The sequence below is a fragment of the Trichosurus vulpecula genome, chromosome 2 (genome assembly GCF_011100635.1).
Source record: "Trichosurus vulpecula isolate mTriVul1 chromosome 2, mTriVul1.pri, whole genome shotgun sequence".
Taxonomy (NCBI): domain Eukaryota; kingdom Metazoa; phylum Chordata; class Mammalia; order Diprotodontia; family Phalangeridae; genus Trichosurus; species Trichosurus vulpecula.
The window spans coordinates 83,169,369-83,192,647 of NC_050574.1; the positions used below are offsets into that span (position 1 = coordinate 83,169,369).

The window sequence follows — 23,279 nt, forward strand, 5'->3', positions numbered from 1 at the left end:
AATATTTGAGAGTCTATTTGCCATGTGCATTTGTTTTGAGGAACACTCCAGCAATGGCTCAGAGAGGTTTTGGGATGGTGAGTTTCCAGATTGTGATGTGCTGACAGCGAGCAAGACATGTCACAGAGTATAAGTTTTAATTGGAGAATTTATTATCCGGTCCGTCCAGGGCACAAGCAGCCCAAATCAGAATGGCCCCGCATGGACCTCAAGGGGAGACATTTATACAAAAAAACCAAGGTGCAGTGGTTAATTATCTCTTGAAACTTATGGGCCAGGTCACAAGACCCAGGGGAACAGGATCAAAGACCCTGACAGGTTATCTTTGGTGGGATAATCTTATCTATTGACATTCCTTGGAGCAGTCACAAGCCCCAGGGACATTTGCTAAATGCCAAATGGCAAGATCTAAGTCCATTCTTTCCTATGCAAAGCAGGGGGTTTTTATCAGGGGCTGTGGGGCAGGGGTCTACTGGTAGTTAGCAATAACTGGTTTCTCAAGTATCACATTCCCCCTTCTTTTATGGAGCTATTCAAACCCTTGAAAGAGGAACGACCTGATCTGGGTGTCTAGAGTCTGGGCCACTAAGACAGGGATAGTATTTGCATGAGAATGAATTAGGTTAGTAAACAGGGGCTTACAGTTATGGCCAGGATCAATAAAATGAGGGGGCCAGCCAAAGCGCTAAACAAGGTTGTGAGCCAGGGGGAGGCATTGAAAAGGGACTGGTACAAGTTCTCTACATTCTCCCTCTCCTTCTGCCTCTTCCATAGGCCTTCCCTGCATCTCTATGGTTTTGGAGCAGAATCTATGGGATTTGAGGGAGATGTGGAGGAAGTGGTCAAGCAGGTGCCTGTCTCCTGCAAATCACCCAATGTAAGCTTTGGCTGGTCCCAGGTGCATAGGTCAGCAGTAGAAGTTCACCTAACTGCATCTTGTAAAGCAGAGCCCATAGAGAAAGGGGGTTAGGGTCTACACAGATCCAGCAATCTTGAGCAAGCTTATGATTTGTTATATTCACAAGCCAATGGGTAGATTCTAGGAGCCAAAAAAGATTTAAGTTTTGAGTGGGCAGATGAATGGATAGTGGGTGAGGGACAGGGACAAGTGCTCCTGAGGTTACTGGTATCTCTAGGGGTTCTGGAACATCAGCGACACCTGGGGCTTTGGGCGTAGATCTTTGAGGATCGATTCCAGAGGTCCTATAGGGAACAATGGTACAGGAGGGATTGAGGGGTGGTCTGGGGTGACTAGAGGAGGGGTCCAAAGATAAGGTCAGACTCCAGGAACCAAGAGAATGGGTTTAAGGGCAGGAAGTGGCTGAAGGAATATCAGGGTTGGGAAGTAACTGAAGGCATGCATATCGATAGTAACAATAGAGGGCAAGGCTCAGGTAACACATATGATTTGATAATTGACAGAAAAACAGCACAACATAGGTCCCAGCCATGTAGGACTAAGTTCAAACAAATACAATAAATGGTTCAGTATCCCAGCAACACAGGGCTGAGTTTAAACAATTACTATAAAGTTTTTCTCATAATTCACAAAACTGCACAATTACATTAAGTCAGGTACAGACCAAACCACTTAGATGCTCACGATAGACTGGTATTGAGAGGGGAAAATTTACATGTCACATGTTTTACATTTACATATTAGATAACCAAAAAAAACTCGAACATGAACCATACAAAGTAATGCAATCATTATTAACAATGTTGACTAACATTAAATTCCTCGTATCCTGGTAGGACAGTACATATAACATCATAAACTTTTAGTCATGCCATGTCTCTTTGGTGGCATTTACAAAATAATCCACAAACCATTCTTAACAAAGCTTAAAATGTTTCTGATTTAATTTCAGCATTTAATTGCACGATTTGTATACAAAGTAACTTTAAATCACAGTTACATATTCCCAATGTCCATTTAAAGCAGCACTTTTTGAATCCCAGATGCCTGATTGTAGTTATCTGGTCCCTAGATAGTAAAAGAGAGTTCTGCTTCTCTGGTTCAGATCTAGAAATTCTCAGATAATTCTTACTTAATATAACTTAGTACAATCACTTAAATTTGGCTCTCCTTTTGAAACGTCAGAGTATTTCATTTAATATATCATCTGCTTTTCTATCCTTACCTAAATTTTGTACCTGGTATAAGAAACCTTTAAAATATGAAGTTCCAACCATAAATTGAACTCGTCTTCCTTTTAAAATCATCAGATGGGTACTTTATAAAGGAGATATAATTTCACCTGTACCACTATCTTATTCAATTTTCTTGTGCTAACATCCAAATTTCACTTACTGTCTTAAATTTGCCCCCAACCTCTTCACCCTTCTACAATTAAATAAGTATTTAATAAACATTTAAATGTAAATGTTTTGGTTACAAAAAAATCTCCAAAATAAACAAATTAGGACTTTCTTCTGCTGCATGTCTAAAAGGAACACTCATACTGAGAAAATATTTGAAATATTTTTAAAAGATTTCTTTTTCACTAAGATGTAGAGCACATATCCAAGCATAATGGAATGGGAAGAGTATCAGATTTGAAGTCAGAGAACCTGGGTTCAATTTAAATTCCTGCTGTGTCGAACTATTACTTAATGCCTCTTTGGGTACATCAGTTCACATTTCTGGCTCTCAGTTTACTTATCCCCAAAATGGGGGAATTGGTTTGGATGGCCTCTAAGTTCCTTTAAATCTTTAAATTGTGATCCTGTGATGCACCAAAGAAAGACCTCTATTGTTGCTGTATCATGGCTTCACGATAAGTTTGTAATTTATTTCCCTGAGTTTATCATATTTATGGGCATACAATTGGGCAAAATAATTCCTAATTATTGTTTTAATTTCCTCTTCATTGGAGGGGAATTCACTCTTTTCATTTTTGATACTGGTAATTTGTTTTTCTTCTTTTTTTTAATCACACTGACAAGGGTTTATCAATTTTATTGTTTTTTTTTTTCATAAAACCAGCTCTTGGTTTTATTCATTAATTCAATAGTTTTCTTGATTTCAATTTTGTTAATCTCTCCTTTGATTTTCAGTATTTCTAATTTGATATTAAATTGGGGATTTTCAGTTTGTACTTTTTCTAGTTTTTTTCAGTTGCATGCCCATTTCATTGATCTCCTTTTTCTCTATTTTATTCATGTAAGCATTTAGAGATAGAAAACTTTCCCTTAAAACTGCTTTTGCTGCATCCCATAAGTTTTGGTATGTTGTCTCATTGTTGTCATTCTCTTAAATGAAGTTATTAATTGTTTCTATAATTTGTTCTTTGGCCCATTCATTCTTTAGAATTAGATTATTTAGTTTCCAATTACTTTTTAGTTTATCTTTTCATGGTCCTTTATTACACATAATTTTTATTACATCATGATCTGAAAAGAATGCATTGACTATTTCAGCCTTTCTGCACTGGATTGTGAGGTTTTTATGCCCTAGCACATGGTCAATTTTTGAGGATGCGCCATGTACCACTGAGAAAAAAGTATACTCCTTTTTATCCCCATTCAGTTTTCTTCAGAGGTCTATCATATCTGCCTTTTCTGAAATTCTGTTCACCTCCTTAACTTCTTCCTTGTTTATTTTGAGGTTAGATTTATCAAGTTCAGAGAGGGGGAGGTTGAGGTCTCCCATTTTTATAGTTTTGCTGTCTATTTCTTCCTGTAACTCCCTTAACCTCTCTTCTAAGAATTTGCATGTCATGCTACTTGGTGCATATATGTTAAACAATGATATTGCTTCATTGTTTATGGTGCCTTTTAGCAGGATGCAGTGTCCTTCCTTATCTCTTTTAATTAGATGTGTCTTTGCTTTTGCTTTGTCTGAGGTTAGGATTGCTACTCCTGCTTTTTTTTTACCTTAGCTGAAGCACAATACATTCTAGTTCAGCCTTTTACCTTTACCCTGTGTGTAGCCCCCTGTTTCAAATGTGTTTCTTGTAAACAGCATGTTGTAGGATTATGGTTTTTAATCCATTCTGCTATCCACTTCCATTTTATGGGAGAGTTCATCTCATTCACATTTACAGTTATGATTATTACCTGTGTCTTTTTCTCCATCCTATTTCCCCCCATTTATGATTTTATTTTTCCCTATAGCAATTGACTCTTTGATAAACCCAAAGAATCTAGCTTCTGGGCTAAGAATTCACTATTTCACAAAAAATGCTGGGAAAATTGGAAATTGGTATGGCAGAAACTGGGCATAGACCCACATCTTACACCATACACCAAAATAAAGTCAAAATGGATACATGATTTAGGAATAAAGCCTGATACTATAAACAATTTGGAAGAGCAAGGAATAGTTTACCCGTCAGATTTATGGGAAAGGGAAGAATTCATGACCCAACAAGAGATAGAGAGTATTATAAAATGCAAAATGGATAATTTTGATTGTTTTCAATTGAAAATTTTTTTGTATAAACAAAGCCAATGAAACAAAGATTAGGAGGGAAGCAGAAAATTGGGAGAAAATCATTAAAACCAGTGTCTCTGATAAAGGCCTCATATCTAAAGTATACAGGGAACTGAGCCAAATTTATAGGAATAAAAGTCATTCCCCAATTGAGAAATGGTCAAAGGATATGAACAGGCAGTTTTCAGAGGAAGAAATTAAAGATATCTATAGGCATATACTGATTAGAGAAATGCAAATTAAAACAATTTTTCCATACCACATATCACCTGTCATATTGGCTAACATGACAAAACAGGAAAATGATAAATGCTGTAGAGGATGTGGGAAAATTGGAACACTAATATATTGTTGGTGGAGTTGTGAACAGATCCACCCACTTTGGAGAGCAATCTGGAAGTATGCCCAAAGGGCTATAAAAATGTGCATACCCTTTGACCCAGAAATACCACTCCTAGGACTACATTCCAAAGAGAACACACAAGTGGGAAAGGGACCTGTGTGTACAAAAAATATTTATAGCTGCTATTTTTGTAGTGGCAAAAAAATTGGAAATTAAGGGGATGCCCCTCAATAGGAGAATGGCCGAACAAGTTGTAGTATATAAATGTAATCGAATACTATTGTGCTATAAGAAATGAGGAGCAGATGGACTTCACAATAACCTGAAAAGACCTACATGATCTGATGCTGAGGGAGAGGAACAGAACCAGGAGAACATTATACACAACCACAGACATATTGATTCTGTGATGACTAACTTTGACAGACTTGGCTCTCCTCAGCAATACAAGGCTCAAAGACAGCCCCAAAGGACTCATGATGGAAAAAGTGAGCTGCATCCATAGGAAGAACTATGGAGTCTGAATTCAGATTGAGGCAAACTATTGGGTCTCTTTTTTCCTCTTTTTTTTGTTTTATTTCTTCTCTCTCATGATTCATTCCATTGGTCATAATTCTTCCTTGCAACTTGACTATTGCGTAAATTAGTTTAACGCAAAGGTTTATGTAGAATCTATGTCAAATTGCATGCCATCTTGGGGGGCAGCAGGGAGGAGAGGGAAGGGAAGAAAATTTGAAGCTCAAGAACATGTAAAACTAAGTGTTGTAAACTAAAAATAAACAAATCTAACTTATTAAAAAAAGAAGAAAAGAGCAGGACTGAAAAAGGCTAACATGACATAGATATGAGAACCATGAGTATTGAGAGCTTTGAAATGAGCATCCTGAGAAGGAAGTTTAAAAACTGCTTAAAGAATCTGGATATAAGAAATGGCAATCAGAGTCATACCAAAAATATTATACAAAAAATAAACAAGTCATAGATGATATTTACATTGATGCTGGCACAAGACAATTGGGCAATTCCCATATTCTCACAACAGGTACAGAGAATGATATGATGACTGCAGTATGGGAGCTGGAGGACTAAAAATACCATTGGTGACACTAAAAAAAAGTTCCTCAGGATGGCTACTCCTGAAATAGTTACAATGGCTTTATTAGTGAGGATGTTACCATACTTGAGAGAGTGGCAAATGGCAACATAGAAATCCAAGGCCATAGCCACAAGCACAAAGCTCTCCATACCAGTCAAAATATGAATGAAAAATGTCTGGGTGAGGCATCCCTCAAATGTAATCTCTCTTAAGTTGGACCATAAAATACCCATCACCTTTGGAATGGTGGCTATGGAGAGACCTAAGTCAATGATGGCCAACATAGCAAGAAATTAGAGCATGGACTGGTGGAGAATTTGCTCAGTATTGATCACAAACAGAATGCTGAGATTCCCTATCAACACAATCAGATACACAGTACAGAAAGGGAACCCTAAAGAGTTGTGCAATTTTTCCAGTCCAGGAAGTTGGAGGGGTGGAATTCAGTGTTTTTAAGTGAAGACATCCTCTGCATCCATTTAAATCCACCCTTATTAGAAAAAGAATAGTTCCCCCTTTATTGGAGAATAAAACCTCAGTAGAAACAATGGAACCATAAAGGGGCTTCAGTAGCAAGAGAAGTGGGGGAGAGGGCCCTTCCTGTCGTGGCAGAAGGAGACTAGTGCAGGAAGAGAGGTGTCCTAGAAGTTCTCACCTCAGCAGAACAATGAGAATAACTGAGCCACAGGGGGTGGAGCTAACTAATGTCAATGCCAGGACCCCCAACTTGGCTTAGCAAAGCCAGGGAAAGTGGCAGACACCAACACAGACATGGCTGAGGCCACCCATGCTGTAGAACAGTCCTGGGGAAGAAGAGACTCCCACCCCTCCCCCACACCTCACAAAACCAGAGGCCATAGAACATAAAGCTAGATCCCAACACAAGAAACTTGGGACAGAGCCCCCTGAGCTCCAAAAGCAGAAATCCACTTCAGAAACCAGGAGGAAAAAAGAAAACACCATGCAAAATAATAGCAAGAAGGCTTCAAAGATGATTGATTCATGTTATGAAGACAGGGAAGATCAAAATACCGATTCAGAAGAGGACAGCATGGACCCTACACCGACATCTGAAACCTCAAAATGGAAAATGAACTGGTCTCCAGACCAAAAAGCATTCCTGGAAGAACTCAAGGAGGACCCCAAATACCAAATTAGGGAGGTAAAAGAAAAAATGGGAAAAAAATTCAATGAGGAAAACCAATCTTTAAAAGGTAAAATTAGGGAATTTGTTAAGAAAAATAAGAATATAGTTACAGAAAATGTCTCATTGAAAAGTAAAATCAACCAAATGGAAAAGAAGATGGAAAAGATAAAGGAAGAAAACAAAACATTAAGAATTAGAATTGGGCAAGTAGAAGCTAATGACTCTATGAGACACCAAGAATCAGTCAAACAAAATATATAAAATGAAAAAAATATAAGAAAAAGTAAAATGTCTGATTGGAAAAACAACTGACCTGGAAAATAGATCCAGGAGAAACAATCTAAGAATTATTGGTCCACCTGAAAGCTATGATAAAAAAAAAAGAGCCTGGACAGTATCTTCCATGAAATCCTTAAGGAAAATTGCCCAGAGGTCCTAGAACCAGAGGGTAAAATTGTCATTGAAAGAATCCATCGATCAGCCCCTGAAAACGATCCCAAATTGAAAACTCCAAGAAATAGTATAGCCAAACTCCAGAACTACCAGGTCAAGGAGAAAATCCTGCAAATAGCTACAAAGAAATAATTCAAATATCATGGAAATACAGTCAGGATCATGCAAGATCTTTCAGCTTCTACATTAAATGACAGGAGAAATTGGAATATGATATTCTGAAAGGCAAAGGAGCTTGTTCTACAATCAAGGATCAATTAGCCAGCAAAACTGAGCATAATTTTCCAGGCAAAGAGATGGACATTCAATGAAATAAGGGAATTCCAGACCTTCCTGATGAAAAGGCCTGAGCTCCATGGAAAATTTGATCTCCAAATACAAAATTCAAGAGAGACATAAAAAAGCAAAAGGGGGAAAAAACCCTAATTAATCAATAAGGCTACTTAATTACATCCATATATAGGATTTTTTTGTTGCATATATGGTTGCAATATATGTCAATCTTGAGAATTGGAAATCAAGGGGATGCCCATCAATTGGGGAGTGGCTGTACAAGTTGTGGTATATGAAGGTAATGGTATATTATTGAGCTGTAAGAAGTGGGGATGATATGGACTTCATAACAACCTGGAAAAAACTACACAAAATAATGCTGAAGGAACAGAGCAGAACCAGGAGAACGTTATGCACAATGACAGATATATGGATTCTGTGATGACTAACCCTGGTAAAATTTGCTCTTCTCAGCAATAAAAGGTGCAAAGATAGCTCCAAAGGACTCATGATGGAGAGAGCTATCTACATACAGAGAAAGAATTATGGTGTCTGAATGCAGATTGAAGTACGCTGTATGCTCTCCTTTTTTCTTGTTTTTTTCTCTTTTCTTGATTTTCTTTCTTCTTTTTCGTGATTCATTCAATTCATCATAATTCTTTACAACTTGACTATTACGTAAATAAGTTCAATGAGAAGTTATATGTAGAAGATATATCGGATTCCATGCCACCTTGGGGAGGGAGAGGGGAAGGGGGGGAAGAAAATCTCGAACTCAAAACTATGTGGAACTGAGTGTTGTAAACTAAAAATAAAAAAAATCTTAAATTAAAAAAATAAAATAAGAATTATGTGCAAGAGATAATGCAGTTTCATATTTCTCAGTCATCTAGAACACCAATAACCCAAAAGAGGAAATGAAACATTGAACTAATGACAGCGATGGCTAATCCTTAATTCTTAACATTCACTGAGCACCCTATCCACATTGTCTACCATTCTACAGCAGCAGGGTTTTTATAAGCTGAACTGCATAGGTCTAACAGAAATCAGTGATAGCAGATTGGTAACACTCAATATTGAAAAACAACTCAGCCACAGAACTGACAAATAGAGAAAATTGGGGCAGAATACCTGTTTAGCTCTGTGGCACTCCACTAACCCTGAGGGAGAAATCCTAGCATTTAGCTGGAGCCAGTTCTGTCCCCCCAGAAGTCACTTGGGGTAGAGAACTAAGCTGATAAACCATGAATTGCCCAGCATGGAGGGAAATGAGACAATTTTAAGGTCCTGCCCCCAGAACAACCAGAGTGAGCAATATGGGAAAATAAGGGGAAAAGACTAAAATTATCAAAAAAAAACCATCAGAAGGAACAAAACTCAAATACCTTAAGAATAAGAAGGCAAACACAAGGAACATATCAATAAAAGAAAGGAATATGTCCTCTATATCAAGTGAAAAAGCCCAGATTTCCAGGAATAAATATTGCAAGACAGAGGCAAATGAATTAGAACCTGATGATGAAGAGAATCCAATGAATTTTCAAGAGGGCATAGATCCACATCAGGATTTTCCTTAATAGTTTAAAAGATAAATGTCAATTCTGAAAGTGTGTTATTACCCACATGGCAGAAATTGTAGGCAGAAGTCAAAGAAAAAGAAAAAAGAGTGAAATAAACTAGCAAAGGAGGAAGTAAAGACAAATAAAACAAAACTAAAAAAAATAAAGACAGAATTGAAAAATTTGAATCCATGGTGGCAAATCTCACTAAAGATATAAAATAGATTGGGAATACAAGTACAAAAAAGGTGAAATATAATTTGGAAGAAGGAAAAAGTAATAATAATCAAAGAAATCATGATCTTCATATAAGCAAAACATATTGATCCTGATGACAGGATACATCAAGAAAACTGAAGGGTTATAGATCTCCCAAAAGGATAAATCAAACTTGTTGAGGACTATAATACAAGAAAACTTCCCAGAACTTCTGACCGTTGAAAACAAAATTCGAATCAAAATAATTTACCTGTATTCTGGAGATAAAAGATTATCTAAAAAAAACTAGGCTGCAAACTCTGGGACACATAATGGTTAAAATTAACAGTATATCTGTAAATAAATTCTGCAAGAAACCAAGAAAATGATCTTTAAATGAGAAGGAAAGGACATTGAAATAACAAAAAACTACTCTGCACCCGTCAGAAATCACAAAAGAAGGCAGAATAATGTGTCATGAAGAGAAAAGGGACTCAAGATGTAAATTGAGATGATTCCTGAAAATCTGAACATAATCATTAATAAAAATTATGAATATTAAATTTAAAAGATACGTTTAAAGTATTCCTAGAAAAAAGAGATGTAAAAGAAATTATTTCCTCCTCAAATATCATTGAAAGCAAAAATATAAGAGTAAACAAACAGAGCAATCAAGGACAATGACAATAAAATAACAAATCATCCAGACATTTCTTTCTAAATGCACTCGAGGACACAAAGGTGAAAGCAGAAGTCAAATAGGAGTAGTGGTGGAGAAACAGACCTGCTACATCATAGACCAGACCTCACAACACCCTGCCTACACCCAGCCACTCCATGTCAGTCACACATTAAGATGCCTTTGAACTGGCAATATCCCACAAATGTACCATTTTCATGTTCGTGAACTCTGAAATTCCCTTCTTTTATCACAGTCTATTGGCATTCCATCTGTCCCTCTCCCTTCCAATACAGCTCTTCATTCATGTGGTGACCTCCAATCTCTTGACTCCTCAGATATCTCCTAGGCCATCACCCATGAACTAGCTATACTCAAACTTCTCCCCATGTTGACACTTTGGAGAATCTGTTTAACTCTACACTGTCCTCTTTACTTGAGGCCCTTAACTCTTTATTGTACAACTGATTGTGCCCTGCCAATTGTGCCTGTTCTGAATGGGTCTACTACAGATTTATGTTATATAAACTTAACTGGACCCACACTATTTCTAGTCAATGTTTTTTATACTTCTCTAATTAATTAGCTATATTACTCACCATAGCAACTCTTTGAAATCTTTTCATCCTCCTTCAAATCTCTTATGACTCACCCTCTTCCCATCTCAGTTAAGAAACTTGCCTCATATTTTACTGAAAAATTTTTATTAAAAAAAAACTTTGCCCAGAACTCCCTTTTCGCCCTTCCTCCTTAGCTCACATTACCCAGATGCCCTCTGCTACTATCTTCTCCTTCACCCTTGCCTCATATGATGATGCCTTGCTTGCCAAGCTACATGCACAAGTGATTTCATTACTAGCTTTGTAACTTTAGGTATGTCACTTAACTTCTGTTTTCCTCACTTTCCTCAACAAGATAGGTAAGTAACAGCACCTACATCGTAGGGTTATTGGGAGGATCAAATGAAAAACAAATATTTTTAAAGTGCTTACCACAGTGTCTAGCACATAGTAAGCACTATATATAAATGCTTATACCCTCCCTCCTTTCATTCCATCTTGTCTCTACCAGCAGATTACCTCATCTAAAATCTTCACTGTTTCATTTATCTTCAACCTAGCTCTGTTTACTGGCTACATCCTTACTGGCTAAAATAAGTCTATTTCTCTTCCATGCTCAAAAAATGCTTACCTTATTATCCATTTATATTCATCCTTCCATCCCCGTTACCATCTTATATTTTATGGCTAAATTCCTTCGGAAGGCTGTCTATAACCAATGCCTCCACTACCTTTCTCCCTACTCTTGTCTTAACTTTCTGCAGTCTAGCTTCTGACCTCATCATTCAATTGAAACTACTCTCTCTAAAGTTACCAATGATTTCTTGCTTGAATACCAAATTTAATGACTTTTTCTCAATACTCATCATTCTTCAATTCCTTGAAACCTTTGACACTGTCAATCATCATCTTATCCTTAATACTCTTCTCTTTAGGTTTTCAAAACAACACTCTCTCCTGATTCTCTACCTATTGACCTGACTGCTCCTTTTCAGTCTGTTTTGCTGGTTCTTCACCCAAATCATACCTGCTGGTTAGGGGTGTCCCATAGGACTCTATACTTGACATTCTCTATTTTGTTTGATAATCTCATCATCTTACATGGATCTATTTTTCACCTCTATATTTGCAATTCTTCAATCTATTTATCCTGCTCTAATCTCTCTTCTGACCTCCAGTCTCACAACTCCAACTTCCTGTTAGATATCTAAAAATGGGTGTCTTCTAGATGCCTTAAACTCAACATAAACAGAAATGAATTTACTGTCTTTTTCTCTCACACCTTCCTCCCTTCCAAACTTCTCTATTACTATCAAGGACACCACCAGCCTCTTAGTCACCTGTGCTCACAACCTAGATGCTATTAATTTCTCACTCCACTTGACCCCTCCCCATATACAATCTGTTTCCAAGGTCTTATAACATCCCTCAAATACCTCCCCACCTCTCTTTTTTGATGCTGTTTCTACCCACATGTCAGTCCTCATTTCCTCCCACCTGGACTATTGCAATAGCCTGCTAGTTGGGTCCACCTGCCATAAGTTTCTCCCCACTCCAGTCTATCTTCCACTCAGTTGCCAAAATGATTTGCCCAAAGCATATATACAATCATGTCAGTGTCCTACTCAAGAAACTCTAGTGGCTTCCTATAACCTCCAGGATCAGTTACAAAATCATTTTGGCATTCAAAGAATTGCATAACCTGCATGTTATAGATGAAGAAACAGGAAAACAGAGATTAAGTGACTTGCCAAGGGTCATTGTTGTTCTTGTTCAGTCATGTCTGACTCTTCCTGACTTCATCTGGGTTTTTTTCCTGGCAAAGATACTGGAGTGGTTTGCCAGTTCCTTCTCCAACTCATTTTTAGATGAGGAAACTAAGGCAATCGGAAGTTAATTGACTTGCCCAGGGTCACATAACTAGTAAATGTCTGAGGCTGAATTTGAATTTGGGCCTTTCTGACTCTAGACCAGGTGCCCTATCCACTTGTACTACCTAGCTGTACTGTTCAATCTTTAAGTTGTCCTCTCCACAACCTGTGTTTGATGACTATGTAAAGCTAAGTATATACCTTGGTTTTTTCAAGACCTTCTACCAATTAATAATTTTTACTTTTATTGTTTTTAGCATCATATCAAATTTATTTCTGAATGAATCACTTCCTCTCCCATAATCGTGAAAAATATATACATATATAATGTATATCTATTTAATAATAATAATAAAGCACTTACTGCATGCATTAACTGTTTTGCTGCATTGTATCATTGGATATTCACAAAAACCCTCTGGGAGTGGTGCTATTATTATCCGCATTATATGAGAATGAGAGTTTAAATGAGTTGATCAAGGTCATAGAGTAAGGATGAAGGAGGATTTGAACTCAAGACTTTCTGACTCAAAGTTCAGTACTATATAAACTGTACCAACATCTGTTTAAATGCCTTAAGTTCATATCTTATAGTGGCAGTTCAAAAGGGTAATGTGATCTAGGATAAATCGCAATGGGCTTAGTGTTTATAGCGACGGCATTATCCTACCTGGGTCACACCATTGTCTAAAGTGTTGTGTTAATTTCTGGAAAAAAAATTCTTAGGAAACATATTTACACAAAGTAAAGATTATGCAGTGTAGAGAGAGCAAGGTATTATGAAGACTTGCATGGAGGCATTTCTTCCTAGTTTTCCCATATTTGAATAGCTGTTATGAAGAAGAAAAATTACATTTATTGTGCTCAATCTCAGGGTAGCTCTAGGATCAATGAATGAAAGTTGCAGAGAGGCATATTTTTACTCATTATAAGGAAAACCTCTGAAAAAAGCTGTGAATAAGCATAATAGGCCCTATCGTGTCATACTAGATTGTATCTCCCTGGAGGTGACTGGTGCAAGTCCTGGTATACAGTGGATGCTTAATAAATATTGATGATTTATTGGAGAGCTTTGGGTGGAGGATGGAGCTCTATCTCCTTGTCACTGATCTTATAAATAATTCTTTTTAATTTTTTTAAGAACTGAGATGACCTCTGAAGTCCCTTACAATTCAAGGACCTAGTATTTCTACAGTCATGAATCCTATATGACAATTTGCCTTTTCACATATTTGCCACAAGCTGGCACTTAACAAGTTTTTTTTTTAACTCATTTCCAATTTCAAATTCAGTTCAAAAATATTAAATATTAAAGGGATGAGTGTCAGAAACTGAACTTAAAATCAGGTATTTCTGACTCCAAGTATAATACTCTATTTGTTCTCTTTAATCTTATCCAAAAACACAATGGCAGACAGCCATGGACTTGCAACAATCATCCATTTATTCCTTTTTCAAAGAACAAATTCTGACATGGAGGGACCATTGGTGAGACCTAGGAGATGTACGGTGTTCTGCACTAATTCAACTGTGGATCCTGCCAGAAAAAACAATTTTTTTATGTTCTTGTCTTCTGCCATGTACTTCAGTATTTACCAATGGGGGAAGGGTTAATTTCAGCAGAAGGAAAAGCAAATACCCACACACATACACAAACACACACGTATACATATATAAATATATATGTACATAATACATCTGTCAATCTGTATTTCTTTCTGTGGAGTATGTAGGGGCAGAAAATGTCTCCAATTACAAGTCCCAATGCCTTCCAGAAATTGCATGACCACAAAGTCATTCTTCATTCCTTGTGAATACGTCTGTGTCCTGGGAATGTAAAATACTGAAAATGAGAATACAGCAGGCCCTGGGGATCGTCATTATATGAAATTTTTCTCAGGAAGGAAAAGGAGCAGAGGAGCATTTCATCCTTGATATAAACCTTTCCCAGTTGCACAGGAAAACTAGAGAGAAGTCAGAGGGTGGGGAGCTGTGGAATCCATTTTCAAGGAAGCTGGTGAGTCTATTCCTTCACAGTTTCAGAGATTTAGGGAGCCTCAGAATACCATGAGGAACAAGGAGAGAGGGGGCGGAGGGAAGGAGATAGAAAAAGAGAGAGGGGGAGGAGGTAGTTGAATTCTAGGACCTAAGTGATGATCTCCTAAGAATACACAAGGAACCACACAGAATGAGGGAGGATAGTGCCTAGGACCATCATTGCAGAAATCCCAAAGTATGGCTGGTTCAGACCTAAGGAACCAGGCAGTAATAGGCTAAATGGAGAACATTCCGGAAGGACTTAGAGGCAGGAGTAAACCACAGCAAATTCCATGGAACTAGGGAGACAGACAGTCATTATATTGGAGCTGATAGTGTGTTCCATGAGGAGGCGGGGTGGGACATATGGGGCTGAGCTGATGGAAGTATTAATTTAATGAGTTAGAGAAAGAAATACAAGAATACAAATAGTTCCACAATAAAACGTCTTTCCACCCTCACACATAAACTCACAGTTCACAAACTTCCATCACAGCTCTCCTTTTTTCTTTTGCATCTTCACTAGGCAAAAGGTCTAGTCAGTTGGGAAATTCCAGAATTCCTGAGGTACATGGTCTGTAGAGATGGGATTATCTGGAACTTCTTACTTCTTCCAGTCCAGAAAAAAGCCAACAAATGAAGGAATGGGGGAATGTCAAATTAGGGATCAGGTACAAAAAGGCTGATGGGTGTGGAAATGGATGCTTCCCTTTGGTTGGAGACAGTAAAAAGTCCCAACATTTAAAGTTCAGATGAGAGCTCCCAACTTATTGAGCTCCCTAGCACACCAATCCTTTTATGATTCAAAGAAATAAGTTGTGCCACAAAGAAAATGGAATGTTAAAGTTGTAATGCCAAAGAGAAGTTATTTTATTCCCACTCCCCTGGGCATATATGTGCTTTAGCACATGTAACATAGTTAGCAGTTATCCTTCTCCTTCTATCCATCTATTCATCTATGCATCCATCTATTTATCTACCAAGCCATCAATCCCTTCTTCTATTTAATTAGATTTATTGAGCACCTACTTTGTTTCTTCCATTGTATGCAAATAGCATAAGGTATATTCCCTGATCTTCACAAGTTTAGTAGGGAAGATAGATTTTATGTATATAGAACTATAGTTCAAAGAAGTTTCCAATAAAGTGGTTGGATTGTTTTTATAATAGAAACAAGCGAAGATGATATGGGAGGGAATTCCAGCTAGAGGGAACAAGATGAGAAGTGGCATTGAACCATGACAGGCAACATGGCCCAATGAAAGGTATCTAGGATTTGGAGTGATAGGCTCTTGGTTCAAAACTTGGCTCTGGTTTAAACTTGAACAAGAAACTAAATCTCTTTGAGCCACACCTGCTTTAGTAAAATAAGGGTTTGGGTTGATTCCTAGACCACTTCTTTTAAATCTGTGATCCTATGACCATGTGTGCCTGGCTAAGAAGTGAATTCCATTTTGGTATGATGGATAGAACTGCTAGAACTTGTACCCTGTAAGTTGGAAATAGCAAAGCCTATGGATTTTGGAAGTCATCCATTTGGAATAAAGGGGCAATGGAGGCCACCTTTCCTTACTGCCCTAGAGAACATTACAGAAAATGATTATTAATCCAATATAGTTTGGTCATGGGAAGCAGGATATCTGGCAGTGATACTCTCCTTCCAAACTGAACAATCCCCTCTGCAATAAGTTTTCTAAGTTAATTTAGCCTGCCTTTCTGCACAATTCTTTTCTCTCAAGGGACTATAGTAGACTCTAACAAGAAATGGGAAAGGAGTGACTGAGCTCTAGGTTATAATCCTGAATGAGTACAACCTCTCACAATTTGACAAACCTTCTACATAGCCCAGAATTGGAAATGTTTGGGCCCAATGTAACTACATGGCTTAAATACTTATTTGTGCTTGATCTGTGTTCTCTGCGAAATTATTCAAACTTTGTGGAGACTGAGCTCAGAAGCATCTTTCCCTCAAAATCAGAAACAAGAAAAATGATAAGGTGAACCAGCTGTGTACTGGCACACCTGAGCAGGCTTTAACCAAGTGTTAGCTGGAGGGGAAAAATGTGGACAAAAAGTAAGAAGAAGAGGAGTACAGAAAACTCCTGATTATGGTTTGTAAATCTCCTGGGCCGTGAGAGAATGGTAATCGGTAAAACATTTATAGACTTCTCCCCTAAGGACATTGCCATGTAAGTCTGAGGAGAAAGGCACTATTCAGGAGAGTGGAGAGGACAGAAAGGTACATTGGGAAGGAACAATCAAAACCAACAAATGTTTAAACACCCAGCATGGATCTAGGCAATTTAAATAAGCTACATCTAACTTTTTAAAATTTCAAAGGGTTCACCTGATGATCAACTAAGTGTGGGGAGCAGTTTCTTTCACCCAATCCACAAAACTCTTGGTGACCTGGACAAGTAGGGTTACAAAATCTCTTGAGTTTCCAAGACTTCAGAGTTTATCAAATTCAAACTATACCTGGCCACACACTTCACCAATAATTCTGGTGTTTCCTCATCCAAACTCCACTTTGAGACATCCAATAATGGGCACCATCTACCACATGAGATAGCTTATTCCTCTTTTAGCAGGTTTTAATTTTTCACAAAGTTTTTTCTTCCATAAAGTAAAAGTTTATTCTCTAGGATGGGTTTTTGGTGTTTTATTTGAGTTCATTCCTCCTTGCGTCTAGTAAATACAAAGATTACCATCAATGATTAAATAATTTTTCTTTTCAACTTATAAGCTTTTAATTTTCTTTAATTTAAAAAAACTTATTTTTCTTTCTCTCAAATCCCCTACTATTAAAAAGCCTTGTAAAAATATTCAAAATTAAGCAAATAAATCCCACAATGACTACTTCAAAAAGTATGTGCCTCATTTTGTAGCCCAATTCTGCCACCCCTTGGAAGGATAGACATTAACAAGAATATAAAGGGAGAGGATTTATTCTGTATGTATCTTGGAGAGGAAATACTGAATATATTCAACATACATACTGGCATACTCAAAGTACAATCTCTTTTTTCCTCTTCCAGACAAGAGATGCACAATTCAGTGGCATTCTACTGAACTAGTCACTAGCAGAATGCTCCTTTTCAATGACACTCAATTTCACCCTATATCCTTCCTTTTGCTGGGAATCCCAGGATTGGAAGAAATGCATATCTGGATTGGCTTTCCTTTCTGCTTTGTGTATCTGATTGCACTCTTGGGAAATCTCACCATCCTCTTTGTGATTCAGACTGAACGCAGCCTCCACCAGCCAATGTTCTATTTTCTAGCCATGTTGTCTACAATTGACCTAGGCTTGTCCACCTCCACCATCCCTAAAATGCTGGGTATCTTCTGGCTTAACCAGAGAGAGGTTAGTTTTGGGAGCTGTGTTGCCCAGATGTTCTTCATCCACATGTTGACTGCCATGGAAACTGTTGTGCTTGTGGCCATGGCTTTTGATCGTTATGTTGCCATCTGCCACCCCCTTCGATACAGTATGATACTAACCGACAGAACCATTGCTATTACTATGACAAGTTTGTTTACATTTAGTTTTGTTTTGGTATTTCCCATGGTGTTTCTCATCCTAAGGTTGCCCTTCTGTGGCCACCATATCATCCCTCACACTTATTGTGAGCATATGGGCATTGCCCGATTGTCTTGTGCTAACATTAAAATTAACATGATATTTGGATTAATCCTTATATCAATGGTATTTGGAGATGTGATTCTTATTGCCATCTCTTACCTAAAGATCCTCCATGCTGTTTTCCTCCTCCCCTCCAGAGAAGCTCAGCTCAAAGCCCTCAATACTTGTGGCTCCCACATCTGTGTCATCTTGGCCTTCTTCATTCCAGCCTTCTTCTCCTTTCTCACTCATCGATTTGGCCATAAGGTACCTGGCTACATCCACATCCTCCTGGCTAATCTGTACGTAGTTGTTCCACCCGCGCTCAATCCTGTTATCTATGGAATCAGGACAAAACAGATCAGAGAACTGGTCCTCAGGGTCTTTAAGAAAAAGTGATGTTCATCAGTGTGTCATAAAGAAATGAATTTGTTATTTTTGTTCTCTTCCTGAAGAGAAAACATGCAGATATTTAGTGACTGACTAAATGGAAAATGGATTCTATAATGACAGACCATCCAAGTATAGAGTGTCAGCATTATGACCAGTTGTAATGGTAAAGCTGAGAGGGTGTGGTGAATCAGCACCATGGTAAGGGATGGTACCATGCCACTTTTGGCCAAGCTGCTCTCTGAATGATCATAAAATTATAGGAGTAAAAAATGAGAACTGGAAAGGACTTTCTTGTTCAGCTAGTCCAAGTTTATTATTTTTGCAAATGAGAAGCTTAGGCTCAAAAAGCTGTGAGTGAATGTGCATTGGCACAACATTGAAAGTCTGGTGCTGAACAGATGACCTCTGATTTCAAATCCAGTATTTTTTTCCAGTGTATCCTGCTGTGTCTCATGGAATTTACTTATTTGATGTGATATGGAAAATGAAAGAAGAGTATATACATTTCTGTTGGTCATAGGTATGGCACTATTAGCTACCAGACTACAGTAGCTTTTTAACGTCATATTATCCTTTACATTCACAATAGAAAGAAGAAATTCTGTTCAACCAGTCTTTTACCTAAGCCTTTGAGAAACAAACTGGCAAAAAATGAGACAGGAATTCTGGTTGAAGGAATATGCCCATTTGGAAGTTCAAAAGAAGTAGGGATAAGGATCTGCCATGATTTTCAGTTATTTAGGGGTTCCTACTGAAGACAGAATTTTGCTGATCCATTCTCAGCCTTCATATAATTGCACTTCCTAGATTCCTTTCAGTAAGTGGAAAGCCCACGACCAAAAGGATGTTAAGAATGAAAGGACCCCCTCTGAAAAGAGGGCTGGCTTTACATAGTAAGCTGAGTATCACAAGAAACAAGATTTACTACCTACAACTCAACTGTAAGGAAGGATGTTAATGAGTTTGAGGCTTCTCAGCAAGGAAAACACAAAGACTTTTCATAGTTAGCATATCAATAAATTTATTTCAAGGACAAAAAGAGTGGGTCAGAAACAGTGCCTTAACTAGAGGTGGTAGAAGTCCTGTGAAGCAGCCTTTTTACAAGAGTCACTCTTGGACTTCTCACTCTTGCATTTTGAAAGCAAGCTACACTCATGCATGGGTGAAATGGAGACCACTTCCCTAACTCCAAACCATCATTATAAGTACTTTATTTATTGAAGAATACTTCATGATTTTATATCTTGGACTTGAAAATTGTCCCACAAAATGTTTTTGTCAAGGACACAAAATGTTTTTGTCAAGGACTCAAAATGTACTAAGAAAAACTTAAAGCTACAGAGAAATCAAGGAACTAAGATAACGAGAAGTCAGGCAACTGAGTCAAGAAATTAGTCAATTAACATTTAAGTTCTTACTCTGTGTCAAGAACTGTGCTTGATGCTAAGAATATAAAAACAAGTAGAAAGATGACTCCTGCCTTCAAAGACCTTAAATTCTAAAGAAGGCAAATAGCACATAAAAAAAGTTGAAAAGGTGAAGGGTAGTACCTAGTGCCAGGGGTCATAGGTTGGGAAGTCTGGTGAAGAATGCATCATGACTGACCTTTTTAAATGAAGATTCTAGAAGGAACTAACCAATCAAAAAGAGAGGCCACAGGGATAGAAAATACTTCAAATGGATGAATTCCAGGACCAGAATGATCCTTCAGGTTGCAGAGCTGTGGCACGATTAGGCTGCTACATGGTACAGCAAGTCTAGAATATAGCCTGGAGAAGAACGAAGAAAATTTTCTTCAAGAAAATTTCAATACAATAAATATTTATTAAGCATGTAAGACACTGTATTAGGCCTGGGAAGATGAAGACAAAAAGAAAGCAGTCCTTTTTCTCAAGGTTATTTTCAGTCTGGTATGGAGAAAAAAAAATGGGCACACAGATGAGTGAATACAAAATACATACAAAACAAATGCAATATCATCTGAGTACACTAAAAATGTAAATTTTCTTTGTAATAACTCTGAGGGGTCAGGAAAGGCTTTTTGGAAGAAGAGAATTTTGAGCTAACTCTTGAAGAAACTACCATTTGAGTCATAATGATGACAATGAGGAAGAGTTGTAAGAAGAGGTAATCCATCTTTCCTTCCTGAAACTCCCAGTCCTGGCATCTCTCTCTCTCTCTCTCTCTCTCTCTCTCTCTCTCTCTCTCTCTCTCTCTTTCTCTCTCTCTTTCTCTCTCTCTCTCTCTTCTCTCTTCTCTCTTTCATCCTAGCTTTATTGAGATGTTTTGTTTTAATACTATAAACATTTACTGATTGATTTTTTCCACTTGATGAGATGCCTCTTAGGACAAAATAAAGCAATTAAAATTCATAATACAGCCATCTCATTTGAAAGCACACACTTCCCATTTATTCCTGAGCAAGGGAAGTCCATTTGGGAAAAGAAACTTAGGCAACCTGAATATTAAATTCAAGTCCAATAACAAAGTGGGGAGTAAGTAGATGACACATTAAACCTATATTAGCCAACTATACTAGTTCACTCTGGGAATATTAGAAATGCCAATGCTTGAGGTGGTATCAGGGTACCATGCCTGATCCAATACAATCCCAGTACCAAATTAACCTCTTGTTCTTGAAAGTTTCCTAAGCAAGAAATGTCTGATGAGGAAAGAGAGATACCTAAGGTTTTCTCTTCAGGTTTTTTTCACCTCCATGAAGGGACAGTGGTTGGAATTTACAGTGACCAGTAGAAGTTATCTGAGCTTTTAAGTAAGAGCAGGTTAACCCACCCAAGGTGTACTGACACAAGTCACTCCACATTGTCAAAATGATTGCTCTTATATGCCTCTTACTTAGTAACTCACATCTCTCTTTCCATCTACATGCATGCATTTAGTGAACGAGAAGTCCATTACATATGAAGGTCAATTCAAGGTGGTGTTAAGAGAAGTTTCATTTGACTTTTCAGATTACCATTAGGAACATCCTCTGCTATTATTGTTGTACCCGAGGAGAAAGGCTAGTTGCATCCCTAACACAAATATTATAAAATGATTATGATCACTATCCATGATGGCTACCTCCTTACAATTTCCATCTCCAATATTTTGACTGAAGATTAGTGACACTAATCCACACCAAGTTGGGCTGTTGAGGAGTCTATGGCCTCCTACCTAGTAGAAGTAAAAATGAGTGGAAGATATGCCTTTAGATAAGGGTGAGACAATATACTTGTGACCTTCAATCATTTTATTATTAAAATTGATGCTATGGCCCATATTTAGAAAACATTGGTAATTGTTTTCATTGTGAATAAGATCAGGCCTGAGAAGTACTCACTCCTTGGATTTGCCATGATAAGCACAAGAAGCATATATTCTAACATATCCAGGTAACCTTAAACAATATCCATAATAATAGCTAACATTTATATGGTGCTTTAAAATTTGCAAAAAGTTTTACTTGTATTATTTCATTTCAAGTAGGTTTGTAACCTTGGCATTACAGTCACCTCCTCAACATTCTTAACCCAGATAGACTCAATTGTTGAGTTTACCAATTCTACCTCCACAACATCTCTCCCATTCAATGCTTTCTCTACCCACACAGTCATTACCTTAGTTCAGGCCCTTATCTCTTCTCTCCTAGACAACAGCAAAGGCTTCCTATTGATTTTCTTGCCTCATGTCACTCTCCATTCTCCACAAAGTTGCCAAAGCTATTTTCCCTAACCAGATATCTGCTAATTTCATTTCCCTCTTCAATTAATTCCATTTAATCCACATTGCTTCTAAGATAAACCATGAATCCCTTTGACTTTTAAAGCCCTTTATCATCTTGGCTCAACTTATCTTTGCAGTCTGCCCTTCCTGCACTCACTAAAGAGAGTACAGCTGAACTGACCTCTTTAGTCATTTCACAGGACACCCCATCTTCATTTCTGGGCTTTTGACCTGATGGTTCCCCAACCCTGGAATAAATTTTTCCTTTGCATCCACCTCTCTACCTTAAATGTGCAGCTCTATCCTCGCCTTCTAACACAAAGTCTTTCCTAATTGACTCATTTTCTAGTGTCTTCCTCCCTATCTCATTTTTTTTAACTACATTGTATTTATTTAGTAGTTATTCCATATGTATTCTATAGCTACATGTATGTGTGTGTGTTTTCCTCTCTGATTGAATGCAACTTTTTTGAGAGCAAAGACGGATTCATTTATTTTTGTCTTTGTATCCCTAAGCCTAATGTAATGCTTTGCACATAGTACACACTTACATGATTATTGATTAATTGATTCAATCATACAACAATCCTTGGAAATGAGTACAATAAGCACCATTACCCACACCTCACATGAGGAAATAGTCTTAGAGAGTTTAAGTGACTTCCTCATGGTCACATAGACAATAAGCTTTGGAGCTAGGATTCATAACCAGTTCTTTCCTCCAGCATTCTCTTCATTGCACGTATATACACACCATAGAAACCTGACATTTGTTCCTCATGGAAAGAAACATTTTGTTAACAGATCTCCCCAGAGTGTTCAAAAGTCATACAATATTTCACATTCCTATTGAATCCAGAGGAGAGGGCCCCATTGAT

At 37.6% G+C, this 23,279-nt stretch overlaps 1 protein-coding gene and 1 pseudogene across 1 annotated transcript; one reads left to right on the plus strand and one right to left on the minus strand.

The window, feature by feature from the left end:
- Positions 1-5,574: 5,574 nt before the first annotated feature.
- Positions 5,575-6,343, minus strand: LOC118835982 (annotated as a pseudogene).
- Positions 6,344-17,739: 11,396 nt separating this feature from the next.
- LOC118838381 (olfactory receptor 52E8-like) lies at positions 17,740-18,681 on the plus strand. Its single transcript, XM_036745658.1, has one exon. The coding sequence runs from the start codon at positions 17,746-17,748 to the stop codon at positions 18,679-18,681; it is 936 nt and encodes a 311-aa protein (XP_036601553.1). The 5' UTR covers positions 17,740-17,745.
- The last annotated feature ends 4,598 nt before the right edge of the window (positions 18,682-23,279 follow it).

Bases quoted from the DNA above. Each gene is read 5' to 3' on its own strand.
- LOC118838381 (XM_036745658.1), top strand. From the start codon at position 17,746: ATGCTCCTTTTCAATGACACTCAATTTCACCCTATATCCTTCCTTTTG.